The sequence below is a fragment of the Pimephales promelas genome, chromosome 7 (genome assembly GCF_988280905.1).
Source record: "Pimephales promelas chromosome 7, fPimPro1.hap1.1, whole genome shotgun sequence".
NCBI classification, from domain to species: Eukaryota; Metazoa; Chordata; class Actinopteri; order Cypriniformes; family Leuciscidae; genus Pimephales; species Pimephales promelas.
In genome coordinates this window covers 20,434,205-20,454,724 of record NC_142775.1, presented here as the reverse complement: position 1 = coordinate 20,454,724, position 20,520 = coordinate 20,434,205, and the positions used below count along the sequence as shown (strand labels likewise).

The 20,520-nt window shown below is 36.7% G+C and overlaps 1 protein-coding gene across 5 annotated transcripts in view; it reads left to right on the top strand.

The window, feature by feature from the left end:
- tbc1d4 (TBC1 domain family, member 4) overlaps positions 1 to 19,347 on the top strand; it is a 34,522-nt gene extending 15,175 nt beyond the window's left edge. For 3 of the 5 annotated variants that reach the window (XM_039655493.2, XM_039655492.2, XM_089133198.1), the window contains exons 10-20: positions 2,960 to 3,165; positions 3,854 to 4,006; positions 8,008 to 8,159; positions 8,464 to 8,673; positions 10,789 to 10,950; positions 11,775 to 11,933; positions 12,225 to 12,469; positions 13,158 to 13,317; positions 13,501 to 13,670; positions 14,492 to 14,668; positions 17,332 to 19,347. In XM_039655493.2, the coding sequence (XP_039511427.2) occupies positions 2,960 to 3,165; positions 3,854 to 4,006; positions 8,008 to 8,159; positions 8,464 to 8,673; positions 10,789 to 10,950; positions 11,775 to 11,933; positions 12,225 to 12,469; positions 13,158 to 13,317; positions 13,501 to 13,670; positions 14,492 to 14,668; positions 17,332 to 17,562 (2,025 nt within the window). In that variant the 3' untranslated portion in view covers positions 17,563 to 19,347. The remainder of the gene's footprint in view (positions 1 to 2,959; positions 3,166 to 3,853; positions 4,007 to 8,007; positions 8,160 to 8,463; positions 8,674 to 10,788; positions 10,951 to 11,774; positions 11,934 to 12,224; positions 12,470 to 13,157; positions 13,318 to 13,500; positions 13,671 to 14,491; positions 14,669 to 17,331) is intronic. The other 2 variants (XM_089133199.1, XM_039655495.2) reach the window with 1 other exon arrangement.
- The last annotated feature ends 1,173 nt before the right edge of the window (positions 19,348 to 20,520 follow it).

Genomic DNA, 20,520 nt, shown 5'->3' with positions numbered 1-20,520 from the left:
ATGCCAGATAGTTGTTGTGCGATTTGATGCACTAAATGTCAATCGTGTAATCGTGCTTACACGTTCACCAGTAGGTGGCGAGAACACGTTCATCTGTACGTGATTTGATTTGATATGAGAAGATGAATAAATGGAGAATGAATGACACGTTACTGTTGTACTGCGCATGGCCATAGCAAGCTATGAGGTCTGGACCTCGGTCATTTTTTACATTAAAAAATAAAATGTCAAGCTCTCTGAATGATTAATTAGCCACGTTTAAACCACCTCATGTTTAAACCGGTTCATGCTGTTTAGTTAACCTTTCACATAGTCATCATTAAAAACATTAATCAAAGCAGTGTTTCTCAACTAGCAATCTATTCTGCCAGCATATTTGTATTTGATCTGTGTGAATTACAGAAATATAAGACTTGCTAGACCTACTTTTTTTCTATATTTCTTTCAGGTCTATATTTCTTTCAGGAAAATCAGGTTGTATGTATTATGAAGTTTATGTAGTAAATATCCATTTATTTAGTTATGCTCTGCTCTAAAATATTTATGTGATTAAATATTGCTTAAAGGGTACATTTTGGGCCACTTTTTTTATTAGATTTTAAATTTTGACAATAAACATGCCAAAAAGAAACACAACAAACAACAACCTATCTACCAATTCTTCCCACCCACCCACCCCGCGGTCTCTTTATAATGGGGTACAAAATTGACAGAAAAATAGAGAAATGGGATAAAGTGTATATTGGGCCACTTTTACAAGATAATATAAGTCTCAGGTGTCCCCAGAATGTGCCTAAAATGTATCCTACAGATCATTTATTATACCTTGTTGTAAATGGGCGTTTTTGAGTGGAAGGACAAACATGCTGTTTTGTGCATGTATCTTTAAATGCAAATGAGCTGCTGCTCTCCACCCCGCTTTCCAGAAAATGGCAGAGCCTTTACAGCTTGTGCCTCTGATAGTCTCCCAAAAACTAAAACATCTGTTTTGTTTTGATTATCTATCATGGTCACTTGGCACTGCATTTCTTATCATGAAAGTTTATTATCTGCATGCATTTTAAAGTCATATCAGTCTAAACTTCTGATGTATGTTTTTTTCTGAGCACACAAATCTGAAGCACAAACACAAGAGAGCTGGCTGTCAGACGTCATGTCCCATGAGTATTAAACTAAGTTCTTTTTCACGTCTTATTGGACTTAAACTGTCAAATACACTCAAGGTTATGTCAAAAACACGAAGTTCACATCACATCATAGTTAGTTATGTCTGTGAATATGAACAGCAGGGAAAGAAATCGCATGTGTATATGAGGAGTTCAGATGCAAAAGCCTCTAAATGCCATTTGAAATTTTCTTCTAAAATGATCATTTTTATCAAGCTTATATATTCAAGTTCAGTAATTTCACTTAAATGACAATTAATAGGTAATCTTTATTGCAATTTAACTGAAATTACTGAACTTAAATATAAAAGCTTGATAAAAATGATCATTCTAGAAGAAAATTTCAAATAGAGGCTTTTGCATCTGAACTCTTCATATTAGATCTGTGTATTAAAGTGAAAGCCGCATAATATGCAGAACCTTCTGCTATAAATGCTGTTAATGTGAATCAAACAAGAAAAGAAAAACAGAAAATCATTCGCTGCTCCTGACTGAATAGCTGTTAAATGCTCTGGCGAGGAGATAAACATGGTGGAGTTTGTAGAGCTAACTCAGGAAAGGGTATATGCTAATAGGGCAGAGTCTGTCAGTTGTCATGGGTGGAGCTTAAGCTCATGTGATGTCACACTGCTAGAATCTGCTTACAGCTTGTTCTGAGACGCTGTTTATGGGGATTAGAAAAGTGGAGTGGGTGGATTTTTACCATTATAGGGTGGTTGTGTACACACTTGTTTTAAAGTATTTTCAAGCACCATTTAAAAGTGAATTTTGCATGATAGGTCCCCTTTTAAAATTGCTTGCAGTCACAAGCCATAGTAATGGGTATGTTAGTGAATTTTCCTTGAATTTTGAGTTTTTTTTTACAATCCTTATTCAGAAATCTTAAACAACTGGAAAAATCACAGAGATTCATTGGTCAAAATGTGTGCAAACCAAAAATGCTACAAAATATACAAAACAATTGTGTATACAAAATGAAGTGGCATCCGTGAACAAATTATACTAATACTTTTTCTCAGTAAAACTTTTTTCTAAGCCATTTGAATAATTACTAGTCTCAAATCGATCAAATCTTGCGCTGTTTGAAGGCTCCCGTTCCCTTGGTATTACCATGACGAGAGCTATTATATTGTTTGGGTCATTTGTTTTTCCCAAATTTAGCTGTAGGCAGCTGAAGGAAGTGGACAGGGTTTGTGATTTGTGCGAGTGAAAGGAGAGAGAGCGTTGTGCAGCCGTTACTGGTTTCCTGGCCCTGCTATTTACTGACTCACAGGAGAGCATGGGTTCAGGAACTGCCATACAACAAGGACAGGAAACAGAGTGAGGAAGAGAGCCAGAGAGAGAGACCCTTCCTATAGCCATCACAGTAAACAGCAGCCAAAAACCTCCATTGTGCTGCGGTCCACCTCCAATGGTTCATGTGTGTGTGATGTGGCTCTGTTACACAGACTATTAACATACAATAGATCACAAAGTGTGTCACTCTACCGCCAACACAGCCACTTCTGACTGGGGAAGCGAACGAGACAGGACGGGGAGAGGGAAAATCCTGAGTGAGTTCAGAATCAATAGTTTGATGTAGTTGGTGTCAAGTCAGTTGTTTTGCTTTGTCTGAAATTTGAAGGTTGTACATTTCAGTAAATTGCTTGTTTCTGTCTGGGATGGATCTTTATTGAATTTGAGTTTGGACTCATTGGTAAACTAATTTGTCTGACATGAAATATAATCTCATCGTCTGAGGTTGTTGGGTTCAACAAATCACTGACCCGGTTCATTATCTGCTCACCCTGCAGGGCGACTCTCCTGGTGACTCCCCACCTGGGACTCCACCCAGTTACCTTGAGGACGACCCAGATGCCCCGCAGTTCCGTCGCCGGGCACACACCTTCAGCCACCCGCCCATCAAGAAGAAGATCTCCTTCACTGAGGTTTCATCCCAGGCCTGTAAGGCTCCACTGCGCCGGCAGCAGTCTTTGGCCCCAGAGCTGCTGCAGAGCAGGTAATGCATTTCTTCCTGTTTGCTCTCATGTGATAAAGCCAGTTATCTTTACTTCTGTTATTCAACAGTCATATGATGAATAGACAGTCACAGCTATGTGCTGATGTGCTGAAAACTGCTTGTGTTTTTTTTTTTTACAATCATAAATATTCTTCAATACATATAAACTCAAATTTGAGCATGAATGCTTACATGGTCAAGAGTGCATGTGGCATGTCTGTGTATAGTTGGATTTAGCACTAATTCAAATCATTTAGAAAATTACTAAATCTAGAGAATGTGATGCATATGATTTTTATTGTTGAATTTTGTCAACAAATTTTTAATGAATCAACATTTTATTGATGGGAGTCTGTCAATTGTTTGAAAAGTAATTGAAGCCAGTTAATTTATCTAGTGTCAGCCCATACTGAGAATTTCCCCCAAATATATTGTCATCTCTAATAGATTTAATATAGGTAAAATTATATTAAGCTTATGTATTTTTGTCAGAACTTTTACTTTTTCAGCATTTAAAAAAGTAATGGTAAAAAATGATCCAGTAAATCCAGGCAAAACCTAAAAATAATTATAATCTTTCATCTGCTCAGAGGCGCTCATGTGTTCTAGATTGTGGTTCCATGGCTGTGTTTAGACCTTTGTAATGAAATGTGTATTTGTCGTGGGCCTTTTATGTTTCGGCCCTCAGCACTGTTGGTATCTCAAGAGTGCGCAGTGTCTCTGAGAGTGACTCCTACTTCAGTCTCTCGTCCTCCTTCCACACCCCCACTTTCCTGAAAAGCTTTTACCAAGGCTCCCTTGGCTCACTGGCCTCCCTGTCGGACAGCGGGAGTCTTAAGAGGTGAGAGGGGGCGTCGATCGCGTTTTCCCCCGGGGGTGCCTGAGGTTCGAGCTGATAGCGGCCTTCTCTGCACCTGTCTGTTTCTTAACCCAAAGGCTTCAGTCGCTGTATCGTCAGTTAAGAAGAACCACTTCTGTAACTTACTCTCTCTTTCTGTCTGTCAACATTTTTGGACTTTGTCATTGTCAACCGGACAAAAGGGATGCTAAACCTCAATTGCATGTTGGCGTCTTTACTAACTAATGGTAAACAAAAGCGTTTATCATCTATATTGCATCCATCAACTGTCACAGAACTTTCTTCTCATCTTTACTCTCAACTCAACTTTATTTATAGAGCACTTTCAAGACCACAAGTAAAAACAAAGACAAAACAATGCAAACATATGACATAAAAACTTACAAAGCACTATCAAATGCTAAAGAGAACAAGTGTTTTAAGTGCACTCTGAAAAGCACCCAATAAAGGACAAGCTTTTACAGACAGGGGAAGGTCATTCCAGATCCTAGGAGCTGCAACAGAGAAAGCCCGATCACCTTTACATTTTAAATGGGATTGCGGGATCTTAGTACCCGTTAAAAGTCTGGCAGCTGAGTTCTGAACGAGCTGCTAACGGAAGAGAGAAGCCTGACTCACACCCAGAAACAATACATTACAATAATCCAAATGGGATGACACAAAGGCATGAACAACCTTCTCCATTATCGTCAAAAGAAAGGATAGATTTCAATTTAGAAATTGATCTAAGTTGGAAAAAACTATTCTTAACAACAGCATTGGTTTGCTGGTCAAATTTAAGCCCAGAGTCAAAAATGACACCAAGGTTCTTTGCGTTAGACAGTTGTTGTTTTTTTTTTTTTTTTCCCAGGAAACAACCCCTGGCAGTCATCATCCACACACCCCTTATTTCCAAATAAAATCATCTTGGTCTTATCCTCATTTAATTGGACAAAGTTATTCCTAAGCCAACACTTAACTTCGCCCAAACATGCATAGACTGAATGGCACATGTATGCCCATGTTTCAGTGGTAAATACATTTGAGAATCATTCGCATACAGATGATACAGAATCCCAAATTTCACAAAAATCGAGCCTAGAGGGAGCAAATAAAGGGAAAATAAAATTGGTCGCAGTATCGAGCCCTGTGGAACCCCACAGACGAGGGGCAACAGAAGAAAGATAATCCCCAATGAAAAGGTCCTATCCTTCAAATAGGAAGAGAACCATTTCAGTGCTAAGCCCTGAATACCAACCTGATTTTTAGAGTGGTTTTGGGTTTAAAGAGCAGCTTGTCAACCAGCTAGACCAGCTTATCCAGGCTGGGAGACCATCTTAAACCAGTTTTATGATGAACAGCCAGAGCGAAAGGATGTAAGTGACTGTCTGTGTCAGTAAAATGGCCCTCAGTGAAAGTATAGTTCTCAGTGGACCGCCCTGGTGGCTAGTTCCCATAACTGAGTTCCTATAACTACCCAGTGTGAAAGCCTTTGTTTATTAATTTTCATGTAATTCTAAACCTGTATGACTGAGTTCTGCAGAACACAAAAGAAGATATTTTAAAGAATGTTGGTAACCAAACAGTATTGTTTACCTACTGTATATGACTTCCATTGTATGGACAAAAAACAAACAAACATTGTTACATTTCTCAAAATATCTTATTTTATATTCCACAGAAGAAAGAAAGTCATAGGTTTGGAATGAGAGTTAATAAATTATTCTGGAGAACGATCCCTTCAACAAAGTTCCTGTTATAATGCTGTTAAATAGAATTTAAAGCAGCAGTTGTCAAGGGCTATAGTGTATTAGAATAGTACATGCGTGGAATATAGACCCTCTCCCAAGGGTTTCTATGCAGGACAATAATATTTTAACTGAGCTCTCCTTCATCTGAACAACAGTTAACTTGGGATAACTGATAATGATGTTCCTTGATGTGTATTCGGCCTTCATTAAAAAAAAAAAAAATAGCGGGCTCTAATGGTCCAATGTTTTGAGTGCTCTGAAAGGAGGAGATTTTTAAAATGTCACTTCCTTAGCCCTGCTCTATTTTTTTACAAATTGTAGAAAGGGTCCTCCTCTTTGTATGTTGATTGTCACCAGCTGTCTTTTGTAATTGGATGTGCAGCACACCTGTCTGTTGAGCTGCGGTCAGGGTTGGTCCAGGGTTAATGCATAACATTCAAGCCCATTTCACGCTTTCATTAATTGAATTGTCCTTGCTGTTGCTTGTGTGTGTTGTGGTAACTTAGCAAAGAGGCAGGTACAGGGAAAATAGATCGAGACCTGGGGATAAAACAGATTTGATTAATTTGATAATGAACAAATTAATCTATAAAACTTCTTAGATTTGGAATGGCTTGAAAGATGTCTTATCTAATGGAATTATAGAATTTGTATAAACCCTAATTCTTAGTATTAAACTTCAGTATATATGTAAGGAATTATTGACTTCAGGCTGTTGAATTATTAGAAAAATAATGCACATCCAAGGTGGTAATGGGGTCATGACGCGAAGTGGGGGGTGTGCATTATTTTTCGAATAATTCAATTGCCTGAAGTCAATTATTCCGCTTATACTACAGTTACCACACCTCAAAACATTGTTCTGATGATGCCTTTCAAGACATTTGTCAAGTTGTTGTCATTAAAACACTCTAATTTCTTACGCATCTAATCCCATGCCTCCGTTGCTAATTTCAAAACGTCATTTTAGAGTTAGTAATGGAGGTTTGATCTCTTCTGGAAGGTGAGATCAGATGTGCAGTGTGTATATAAATATATTTTAGTACTTTCTATTCATAATATAATCCTATAATACAACCATTTTCAACATTAATAATAATAAGGAGTATCACGTCTTTTATGCTCACCAAAGCTGCAATTATTTGATTACAGTGAAATTTTAATATTGTAAGATTGTTTTCTTTTGTTGGTAACAATTTACTTGAAGGGGTGTGGATAAGACTGGCATGACACCTTCATAACCTTGACATGTCATACGTCATGAATATGAAATAGGGTTTATGCATGTTTATGCTGTCATTAAGTGTCTTTCGCTCAATAATGACATTTTGAATGCAAATATGACATTGTTTAAGATGTCTTTGTTATGGCATCTTGACAAACCAATATATCATAACCTGTCGGTGTGTTTGTCATGACAACTTGACATAAAATTAAGTTAAACTGTCATGTGGTTGGTTTGGACATAACTGTGTCATGAATATTTTTCTTGACCTCAACTACAGTGGTACAAATTGAATTTGTCATTTAAAAAGTTATAATGGCTTCATGAGAGTCGATGTCAAAGCCAACCACCTAACAGTTTAATGTAATGTTAACCAATAAAGCTAAGTGGTTTCTTAAGTTTGATAATTGATCTGCTATGTCATGTTTATGACAGGTTGTGTTGTCTTAGTAATGTCAAGTTGTCATGACAAAAGACACTGACAGGTTATGATGTATTGGTTTATGTCAAGGTGTCATAACAATGACATCTCAAACAATGTAATATTTGCATTAAAAATGTTAGAATTGAGCAAATGACACTTAAACATGCATAAAACTTCCTTCGTATTCATAACATGCATCATGCAATGATTATGAAGGCGTCATGTTAGTCTTATGCACACCCCTTCAAGTAAAGTGTTACCCTTTTGTTTTTGTACATAAGTTGAGTCATGTGTTGCACAAGGTTTTTGTGTGCAATGCATTATTCAGTTATTCTTCATTCTGTTCACTTCCTAATAGTTCTTCTCATTCCTCAAAACAGGTAATCTGTGTTTTATGTAGCTTATGCATGAAACCGATTAACATCTGTTATGAACCTCTAAACGCTGTGCTTCTTATTGCTTATGAGCTTTTGCTAAATGAACTTGTTACATAAATGTATGTTGTTTTTAGCTTATAACTGGTTTGACCACCTGCATTGAGAGCACATGGTAAAAAAAAAGAAGATCTGTCTCATTTTAATAAGCATGTTTTGTTTGACTGCAGTGGTAATGGGGAGGGCAGGAAGAGGTCTCTGTCAGGCTGTAGCACCGATTCTTTGACCTTGGTGCCTCCACGCAGAGTTTCTTGGCGCCAGAAGATTTTCCTGAGGGTAGCGTCACCCATGAACAAACCCTCCGCCTCTATGCAAAACGTGGGTAGGTACACATGCTTGAGCGTATGCACAGACAAGCAGACAGGTTCAACATTACACCCTGTTCTCCCAAGTCTATTTATAGTCAACACTGCAGTATATCATTGTCGTGCATGATTTTGAACTTCAAGATTACTCTCCCTTTTACTGAGATTCAAGAAAAATAAACACCCTAAAAGTTTTTTTTTTTTTTGGTCAGGGGAATACACAGTACTCCATTCCTTAAATAACTTTATCACACTATGAATCTTTTCATGCCATTTGAGCATGGATCTTAGACATTTTGTTCAGCATCTGCTGTTTTCCAGACCACATGGATGGCCGGGAGCTGCTGCCACTTTCTCCTCGGGCTTTGAACCAGGATCAAGACTCTCAGGCCAGCCCTCTGTCCCCAGAGCAGGGCTTTGGTGGAGAGAAGTGCCGGCGTTGCCCAGCTGACTACAGGGCCCTGTGGAAGAAAGCTATCCACCAACAGATTTTGCTCATCCGCATGGAGAAAGAGAACCAGCGTCTGGAAGGTTAGTGTTTCTACTTGTATCTTTCTCCCCCTCTTTCTCTCTCTCTCCCTTTCAATTGAACTTTTCTCTCACTTGGATTCCCTCATAACATAACTGGCAGATCCACTTAACTTGGTGTCCGTTCGTTCAACCAGAAAAGACAGTCATGTCATAATTTTCTCATTCCAAACCGTTTGAGTTTTCCTTTCATTGAACACAAAAGGAAAAATATTGTTTATACAGCTTTTTTTCCCCCAAAAATGAATGGAGGGGTCACCAGGGGCTTAAAAAAAATAAAAATAAATGAATAAATCACCTTGAAATCCCCATAAACGTGAACCATACATAAACTTGTGTGCTATATTCAAATTTTTCTGAAACCAAGTTTGAAAATGTGCATGCATGAAAAACCTATTGTATGACATTTTTTAGTTCCTTTTTAATATCTTAATATCTGATGGATCCATCTAAATAATATAATATAATATAATATAATATAATATAATATAATATAATATAATATAATATAATATAATATAATATAATATAATAAGTGTTGGTAAATAATGTCCGAAATGTATTTTTTAGGTAAACTAAAATATTTCCAGTTGCTCAAACAGTAGAGCACTGACAAGGCTAAAGTCATAGGTTTGATTCCCAGGGAATGCATGCACTGATAATATAAACCTAATGTATGAACAAGTCAGTTGCATTGTGAGTCACTTTGAATGAAAGTGTCTGCCAAATGCATACAGATGTAAAGTAGTCCAGTGTTCATGGTACATTGTGGTGTTTCCTCCCGCCACTCTAATTAGGCTGTTGTTTTTGCCATGGCCTTATTTTAAGAGGGGCAAGTGTCACTGCCTCTATTTTACATTCTGGAGCAAAGTTAATTATAGATGGGAATGTCTGGATGACGTTCACGTTCTGTAAGCGTGCACTTTCAGTTCTGTGACCTCTGGGCTACATATGTAGCTCTAGTCTTTCAGAAAGGGTTTAATAATGTCAGTATCTCAACCTCTTTAACACATTATGAAAGGTTAATATTATGTATTTTCAACTTTGCTTTGGAAGAGCAAGGCAAAATGTATGTGAAACATTGCCCCCTGTTGGCCAAACTGCATCACGCATGAGACTCAAGTCGCTTCCTCTTGCCTTTTACTTTTGATGTTTTCTGTCTGTTTTTGTGTGCTTTTGGATGGGCCGAACTGAATGAACATGTCATTGTAGAAGGTAAGAAAATACAGCCATGGCATTGACATCTTGCCTGAACATGCTAAACTTCTGGCAGTTATTGGCATGATATTATTGTTGGCTTCTATATATAAACCAGCATGAGGCAGCTACAGGTTCTCCAGTGCCCATAAACAATAACAAGTGGGTTTTTTTAGGACATAATTTTCTCCTGTTGAGTGCAATAGTTGCAGAGTTACTCTGGAGTCCAACAGAGCATCGTTCTCTTATTCATCTGTTCATATATGCGTTTATATTGGATAGTACAAGTGTGTTGTGATGCCTTAAGGTTACTGTAAAAGGCCATGCCATGACTTGGTATGCTTTGAACCTTGTCTAAAGTTGCTATGGAAATGGAGAGTGCTTATTATTCATCAATCTATCAGCAGCATCCTACATTTTATTGACAGTGATGTCCGCTTGCCTGTGAGGCTTCCATTGCACATGCACTTCTGTAAAGGCACTTTTATTTTTACAAACTCAAACTTATTATATTATTGTATGCATGACTCTGATGAATGGCTCTCAACTGGTTTTGCTTGTGGACCCATATTTTACATTGAATATCAAGTGGAAAACCAGCTCAAATTACTAATAAATGTTATTTAATGCCATTTTTCAATATGAATTGTTTTAAGAACATACGGTATATTATTGTAATCCGCTCTTAAAATATGATGAATGAGATTTTGTAAATCATATACTGATAGAATGTTATTTTAAAAATAGGAATTGATTTTAATGTTGATAAATTGCATTTAGCATATTTCCTGTTTCTGTCCACATTTTTGGGTCACAACCCACAAATTGAGAACCGGTAATGTAAAAGCAATATATTAATTACCTGTTGTTTTGATGTTAAGTCTGAATAAATGAATGCTAAACAGTTTTCTCACCCTGCAGCCAGCCGTGATGAATTGCACATTCGTAAAATGAAGCTGGACTACCCGGAAGTGTGTCCGTGCTCCAAAGATTTGCTGGCCCTGTGGGACAAAAAGTTGAGCAGCCCCTGCCGCACTAAAGTACAGTGGGACAAAGAAGAGATCAACAGTGCCGTCTGCCAGGGTAACAACTGTTTCCTTTTGTCGCATGCTACCCTACATCATTTTTTGTTGTTACATAAAAGGTTTTTTTTTTTTATTAGCACCAAATCAGCATATTAATTATTTTTGAAGGACCACGTGACACTGAAGACTGGAGTAATGATGCTAAAAATTCAGCTTTGCCATCACAGGAATAAATAACATTTTAAAATGGATTCAAATAAAAAAAGGTTATTTGAAATTGTATTAATATTTGTTTTAGTATTTTTTACTGTATTTTTGATAAAATAAATGATGATTAAGTGATTGATTTAACTTAATGACCATTAATGACTACTTAATAAGCATTAACATATAAAGTAACACACACACACGTGTATGTATGTATGCATGTATGTGTCAAACACATGAATACATAATACATAAGGGGGTCATGCTTAATCCACAGTCCTCAGCGTTCAGAATGTTTATTGGTTTTGGAATGAAACTGTTTTTGAAGCGAGTTGTTCTGGAGGTGATTGTCCTGTAACGGCTCCCAGAGGTCAGTAACTGGAAGGCGTAGTGTGCAGGGTGGGAGATATCATAAATTATCTTGTGGGCTCTGCATTTGTGGTAAAGTGATTCAAAATACAGCCTGGATGAGCACAATTATTTAATTTTCAAATAATATTTTAATTTATATTGGACTAATCACCACATATATACAGTATGTACAGTATGTGTGTATATATATATATATATATAATTGTACTTTTTAGATTAAAATAAACATGAAATTGTTTTGCTCTTCTAAACAATGCTCAGATCAGATTTTCCTCAGTTAGTTTGTATGTGTGTGTTCTTTAGGTGTCCCCAAAAGTCGGCGAGGTGAGGTGTGGCTCCTCCTCTTCCAGCAGTATCGTCTGCGTCACCGTCTGCCGCAGCGGCAGCAGTCTCCTGAAACGCCTTATCAGGATCTCCTCAAGCAGCTCACAGCACAGCAGCACGCCATCCTTGTCGACCTCGGTCTGTATCTAACCAAGCACGTCGTAGAGTTTGTTTATATAGGGCAATACGCATACTGATAAACTACATACATGGAATGCATTTCAAAGTTGTATATTATTTGTGTATTAATTGTCAAATCGCCTATAAAATGCGACAGAAAATATCATAAAACACTATCAGAAATTAATGAATCTCAAATCAGATTTTACAACTATATTTTCATGTTGTTGCAGCAAATTCACATGGACATCAGAATAGTGTTATATTTTTTGACCCAGCACATTACTGAAGTGATGTTCACCTTTCCAGGCCGGACATTCCCAACGCACCAGTATTTCAGTGCTCAGCTGGGAGCTGGACAGCTGTCTCTGTACAATCTCCTGAAGGCCTACTCCCTGCTGGACACGGAGGTGGGCTACTGCCAGGGCATCAGTTTTGTGGCCGGTTTGCTACTGTTGCATATGAGCGAGGAACAGGCTTTCGACACCCTCAAGTTCCTCATGTACGATCTGGGCATTCGTCGGCAGTACCGTCCTGACATGATCTCCCTGCAGGTGCGCCGTGTGTGAGAGCGTGTCAGATTTCACTGGGTCATGTCACGAACTGGCATGTTTGCTTTTCTTATTATGCCTATTGTTAAATGTAGCAGAACTGGTTTTTGTGTCAGATAAAGGAACGAGTATAGAACAATGTGTCCTAATTTGTGGAACTGAATGTTATGTACATTTTTTCCTATAGCATCAAAAGCAATGTTTTATTAGACACTTATTTAGACACTACTTTTATTTATATATATGTATAAAAAAACATGTTTGAAGTGTCATCAGCCTTGAAACATTTTTGCACAATGCTACCTCCGCACCACCAGGTGTCAGTATAACATTCAAAGCCATTGATGTATTGACCAGTGAAACATAAATTGAAAGTGACCTAGCACACCTTAAATTTATATTTTTAATCTAGTGCTTTTCTTTTAGTGATTTGTAAATTACAAATCCTAATAATGTTACAATGATCAGTATTTTTAATACACATGACTTAATGCACATTTGCTCAAGAGGTATGCAAACAGCCGTCTCCACCTCTTGCACACTATTTCCTCCTCAGCTGTTAGTGATTATTCATCATCAGATGTACCAATGTTTAATCCTGTGAGAGGGCTGTCTCAGCTATTTGCGTTAGAGCCTGTTTAAAGGTCACACCTGTAAGTGTGAGGACTTTTTCTTCTTTCTCTCTCTGTAGATCCAGATGTACCAGTTGTCCCGTCTGCTGCATGACTATCACCGTAACCTGTACACTCACCTGGAGGAGCACGAGATCTGCCCCAGCCTGTACGCCGCACCGTGGTTCCTCACTCTCTTCGCCTCTCAGTTCCCGCTCGGCTTTGTTGCCCGCATATTTGGTATATTTCACTTCCTACGTAACTACCTTATTCAGACCTGCATGAATGTAGGGTATGTGATGGGCTTAGGGGGAACATGAAATGATCTTGTGTGTTCAAATTCATGCATTTCACGCATAAGTCAAGTATTGTAGCCTGTGCTTAGCCTTTGACTCTTGTGCGTTTATGTGTGTTCTGTGGCAGACCTCCTGTTTGTCCAAGGCACAGAGGTGATCTTTAAGGTGGCCTTGTGTTTGCTGAGCAACCACGAGGGGGAGATACTGGAGTGTGACTGCTTTGAAAGTATTGTGGACTACCTTAAATCCACCATCCCCAACCTCACTCACAGCCAAATGGAAGAGACGATCAACAAGGTACATTTAAAATGGAATAAACTTTCTTTCTGCATATACAGGGTCTTAATTTCATCAACAACTAAAAAATGTTTTACACTTTGTTGTTTTTTTGTTTTTTTCTCAGAGCTGGCACATAATCAGATAATAGATTTTTAGAATTTAATATAAAATAATTCTGAATGTAATGTTTAAGGGAAAGTGTAAGGTTTGGATCCTGTCAGCAATTCTTTTAAGCGTTTCACCATTTTTAATCTCTTTTTTTTCTTTTCTCAATTGTTTTAAATCGACCACAGTTTGATTTTTTGATTTTATTATTCATTTTTTTTTTTCAATTAAAATATTCCATACAGTCTCCAAATGAGTATTTAAGTAATATCAGTGCTATTTTATTTTAGTATTATTTATATAGGATTATGGTATTTATTAACGGGTTATGGTTGAGTTACACTTTATTTTTATTTTAGTTTACATTTTATTCATTTTGTTTCGTTCTCTATGTATTAAAATTCAAATTGTATTTTAAGTACTTCGACTTCATATCATTTATTTGCCAAGGAATTTTTTATTTATTTATTTACAAAAATATGATCAAATTTTGATCAATATCTTTTTTTTTTTAACTGCAATTGGATACTATACCGTAAAGTGACCATATGGCATGATCAAAGTGATCATGTGACAACAGTATAGCATGCTGTTTGAAAACCATTTTTGGTACATACTAAATTTGTATTCTATTTTTGTATATATGTATATGTTACAGTATGTGTGTAAATAATTTGAAAGAACCTGTGGCATATTCTTTGACAATAACTGTCAGTATGAAATGTGTTTTTCAGGCGACTGAAATGGACATCTCCAAGCAGCTGCACGCATATGAAGTGGAGTACCACGTCCTGCAGGATGAGCTGTCAGACGCTCCTCCTCCATCAGAGGAGTCTGATAGGCTGGATAAACTGGAGAAATCCAATGCCCAGCTCAAGAAACAGAACATGGACTTGCTAGAGAAACTGCAGGTATGTAGCTATTATATCGCATTATAGCAGAAGTAGAGTGTTTTTTTTTTTGTGTGTGTGTGTCTTTATTGCCAGTGTGTGGCAGTACAGTACAAAAGACAAACAGCCTGAAACTGGATATCTTTACAGATACGCCTCTTCGTTTACTACCAAAGACTATTAAAATGGTATTTTGATTTTCACATTTAAATTAAAAGTAATAGGAATTCAGCTGATAATAGCTTGTTGATCGGTCATCCACTGGTGTTTATGAATGTGGGGAGTGAATTATCCTTGAAAATCCATTAGTCTAAACATGCAATGTCACAGCATGCTCCTCTCCAATTTGTTCTTAAAAACAACCTGTTGCTAAAACCAAGCTGTTCCTAGAAACATGTTATAGAGGAAAGTGTCCTAATTTTCCAAACTAATGTAATAGGATATAGATGACTCAATAATACTATTAGAATTACTTCCATAATATACTTACATATCCTGTTAACTGTCACCCCCCCTTTTTTGAATAGACATGAAAATGCACATTTCGAACTTAAATGGTTGTAATTCAAGAATGCTTTGAAATATAGACATATGATTGGTCTTGTTTTAAAGAAGACATTTGGCAGATTTTTGTAGAAGTGAAATAAATTAAGAAAGTGAAACAGAAAAAAAGTTATAGAAGTTTGAGTTTATGGAAATGTACAATGTAAAAATATTAATTATTCATATTTTACATAAAATATATATTTTCAAAACCTGGGCTACTCTAAAATGGCAGAAATATCAAAGCCAAAAATCTGAACAAGTTGTGTTTCAAATTCTAGGTTGATATCTCAAAAAATGAGCTTTCAGTAAGATTTTGTTTGAGCGCAGTACCAAACATTTTCACTAGGGCACAACCAGACTCCATTACTGCCCATATAAGGGCGCCTGCATTTCCATTCGTGTTTTGAGTGATATGAACCATTATTTTCACAATTTTCATACAATTTCTGAAGTAGAGATCCTATTCAGAAGTAGCATGGGAAGTTTGGCAGATTTTGATATGAATTGAACCTCTAAGAAACACATACAAAGAACACGCATGTAAGTCATAGCTAGCTGACACGTCACAAATGGTGAATTTATTATTTTTTTCTTGATATTTTAAACTTTTCATACCTTTTTTTTCCAAAATAATTGAATGGATTCTATCTTTTGAACTTTTGGCATGAAAACAAACTGAGGTATCCACCATTTTTTCATGATTTTTCATGTTTACTGCTATTTTAAAATAAAGGTCTGAACACGCCTTATGAGTATGAAAATATTCTTGTTTTATATTGATAAATTATGGCTTCTCTGTAATATATTTTGAAAATCAGTCACCAAATATGGAAACTAGAGATTGTAAGCTTTCAAATGATATATAGTTTGTCAATATTATTTAAGGTATTTACTAAGATATTATTGTTTTAAAAATATAGTGGCAAACGTCCCACCTGTGGGACGGTGACAGTTAAGTGGATATACAAACATACACATCTATCTATCTATCTATCTATCTATCTATCTATCTATCTATCTATCTATCTATCTATCTATCTATCTATCTATTTATAGATGTGTATGTATGTATGTGCATATATATGTATATGTATGTTAGTATTTTAGATGTGGAAAATCTACTTTTAAATGTTAAATCTGAAAGTAGCATTCTGTAATTTTATTCAGCAAGGATGCATTAAATCCATCAAAAGTAACAGTAAAGACTTTTACATTAGCTGCTTTTCTACTGTCAGGCAGAACGGTAAGGAACGGTACCAGTTATATTTCCACTTGAGCTTGGTTTGTCACGGTAGGATTACAAACCGTTCACACCCTGAAATTCACCACGGTTAGCCAGCTGGTAGAACCGTGCTGGGGTGCGTTTCCTGAAAGCATTGTTAGCCAACTATGGTCGCAAGTTCCACCGTTACCAATAGAGTTCAATGGAAATTCCGACCAACTTGCGACCATAGTTGGCTAACGATGCTTTCGGGAAAAGCACCCCAGGTTGACTGCATGTAGTGACGTCAGGATTGATCACTTGTCTGTTGCCTGGCTGCCAGTTTCTCTATAGTTGGCCAACTGCACTGTTTGAGCGAAGTTAATGAAATTAAAAGAAATATCTAATCATCCTCTATAACACGGTCGCTATTTACATCTCATATCGTCTGTTCTATCGCCAACGGTTAAAATGTAGCTGTTGTTCCACAAAAATCCAATTAAATGGATTTAAATAAACATTTACATTTAAATAACATTTAAATAAATGCAGTTTTTTTTTTAGTTTTTTTTTTTTTACTTTTTTTGATTCTAAGAAATATTTCTTAAGCACTGAATTCGCATATTAAGGACCTTGTGACTCCAAAGACAATGGATGCTGAAAAGTCATCTTTTCCACCACAGGAATAAATTACATTTTAAAAAATATTAAAATAGAAAACAATTATTTTAAATTGTAATGATATGTCCAAATATTACAGTTTTACTGTATTTTTCATCAAATAACTGCTGCCTTGGTGAGCTTAACAGACTTCTTTCAAAAACACACAAAGACTTATGAACAATAGTGTATATGGTCACATGACAAAAATTGTGCATAGTTTCTTCACAAGCTTCATTCATCGCCCAGTGCTCATGTTTGCTTTTCTTATTAACAGGCGGCTCGTTTGAAAATTCAGACATTGGAGAGCAGCGTGGAGAGTTTCCTGTCACGAGAGAGCAAGATGAAGCACCTGATCCGCTCTCTGGAACAGGAGAAAGCTTCCTACCAGAAGACCATTGAGCGCATGCGTAGCAGTTTGCCATCAGAAGCCATAGCCGAGGTGGAGATGACGCAACTCAAGTCCAGCAATAATGGGAAAGCCAAAGCTGCCTGTAAAAAGCCTTGAATGGCCGTCCTACTGAGTCCGACTGATGCATCATATCGGTACATCAGTAGTGTTAGTCAGCTTCTTCCTCTATGTTCCCATCATGCTTCACCTCTGATGGCCTAATTCAATTTTTACATTTGAGAAATGGGAAGCGTTTGACACTCTGCGGCTGCACTTAAACTTGAAAACAACACGGAAGTGTTTTCCTTTCCAAAGAGCAGCACGACTAGTCCACGTATATGCCGTGTTGCATCGTGGCTTTGTGCTCACTGTGAAGATTTTTTTGACCTGGCACTCCAAACCTGGAGTTTGGAGGAAACCAAATATTTACCATGTCGACCTTTTGCTTAAAGTGCTTCACCTAAAGTGCAAGCAGGAAGTGAAACCATCTGCTGCTGGGTTTCCTCTGCAACTTACAAACAGTCCTGCTGTCCAGACTTCCTAGCTTGAGCTCATGGGCATCAAGCGAATCACTGTCTGAAGACATGAAGAGTTTCTTGTCTTTACACGCAATGAGGAAGTATGCCTGAAAAACATTGTGCTGGATCCTATGCCATAAATATATGTGCATGTAATCATTCAAACACTGTGGATAATAAATCCAAAAATCCTGTGAGGATTTTACTATTGATTTTGTCATACATTTTTTTTTTATATATTACAGGTTTTACTTGATGTTAGTTCATCTGGGCCTAAAGATGATGCATTGTGTTAAACTGCCTGTTGGTAGCTAAATAAGACTATATATACAGCAGTGGTTCTCAATTCCAGTATTCGGGACCCACTGCTCTGCACATTTTGTATGTCTCTCTTATCTGACACACTCAGTTCAGTTCATTGAGTCTATCCTAACGAGCTGAGGATCTGAATCAGGTGTGTTAAATAAGGGAGACATACAAAATGTGCAGAGCAGTTGGTCCCGAGGACTAGAGTTGAGGATGAAACAATGAGCAGAACAGTTATATAGGGTTATCTACTTGAACACTCATTCTTGTTTGTCTGTCTTCAAATTGTTTTGATGGTTCAATGAATGAATCACAGTTGTAGTAAGATGGTAAAACTCTTCGGTAAAGCGCAGTGTTCGCAAACTTAATCAAGAGCTTCTTTCTGCTACTTTATGCTTGTGTGAATATATGTCAAAAGTGGCATATTAAGAAGTGTTACTGCTGGGCTGGTGGTGGTTACCAGTGGTGCGTAAAATATGTCTAATCTTTATTCTAGATAGTGGTTTTTGATTGTTTTTAGATAGTTTTCTTGGATCTCTTTTAAAAAAAATACATTTCTGTTACATTGTGGATTAAAAAGACGTGCATCTCTTTAGAGAGAGTGGAAACATGCACATGTTTATCCAAGGGCTGCAAATAAATCGCCTGTTCAGAGAAGGTACATGCCAGCAATGCTTCTGCACCAAAGTTTAACAGTGTGAAGGACGGGGGAGAAAGAGCGCAGTCACATTGTCCAACTTTTCAATATTTCTCAGTGATATCATGTCTTCATACAGAAAAAGAAAAACATAAAGCAAATGTTCTGATGGTGCGTTTGATACATCATACTTTTCATACTTTACATTGTGTGCCAAAACCATTACCCTCACTTTTCCATTATCACATGCCGCTGTTACTTTTCAGCACAACATTCAACACAAAGATTCTGAGTTTTCTTGGACTTCATTCATTTCAGATTTACTTTTGTTTTCAATGGATCTTTGTTCATCATTGAAAGTGTGTGTACTGACAGTGTCTCGTGATTGTTCCTTTTGAGTTGTCAGTCCTCCATACTCCATTAAAACTCCAATGTTTTATACCTCAGTTTCTATTTTTTTTTTTTTTTTTATTCCTTGCCAAGGAAATGATTATTATTATTGTTTGAACTTGGTGAATTATCTAGTGGATAATAAACATGAAGAATTGTATAAACATACAATAAAGAAAGGACAAAATCCTTGAGGGAGAGTCTATTGGCTTGGGCCAGTAGCACAATTCACATTTTTTGTTTGTACATGTTTATGCATCTAAGCTCAATATAAACACATTTTCAGAATTTGAAGAATGATGCATGAAGATCAAATACTGGCAAAGTTAGTTTTTGTGTTTTACTACATAAAGGTTAATCAGTAATATGGAATGCAATATATGAAGAGTTCAGATGCAAAAGCCTCTAAATGCCATTTGAAATTCTCTTCTAAAATGACCATTTTTATCAAGCTTGTATATTTAAGTTCAGTAATTTCACTTAAATGACAATTAATAGGTAATCTTCATTGCCATTTAAGTGAAATTACTGAACTTAAATATACAAGCTTGATAAAAATGATCAATTTAGAAGAAAATTTCAAATGGCACTTAGAGGCTTTTGCATCTGAACTCTTTATATATATATATATCTTGGAACCAGTCAAATACAAAATATTCAAGGCAGGATATCACAATAAATCTGTGCAAGTTTACATAATTTTTTATTAATATTAATACAATGGAATCTGTTTTATTCTTAACATTTTTCAGACTCTTAAAACTTAAAAAAAATTTGATTTTGTCATTTTGTTATGATCACTGTGTGTGTGCTGAACATTTGTAAGAATATAAAGCTCTATGCCAGCACATCATTCATTACTGTTTGAGACAGATTATATCTACAATGGCAAAAGTGCTAGAATCCATTTAAGACCTAAAACTGATGACATACTTGAGCCAGTTTGCATTATTTCTTCACCATCCAGTATACAGAGGCTCTTACAAACAGTGCTTGAATATGAAATTGAGCCCTTCTCTTAACCTGAGGCTGTTAAACAGCAGGTCTGAGACTCCAGTCATGGAGAGCTGGCTGTGCTTATCCTTTGTCTCAAGGCCAGTAATGGTTTGAAATTGTAATACCACCAATATTTTGTGATGTAAATTTCATGCTTTTATAATGTTGCCATTGCCAACATGTAATACAAGAAGACAGCCTGAAGATGTTTACGGTTTAGTGATGTCA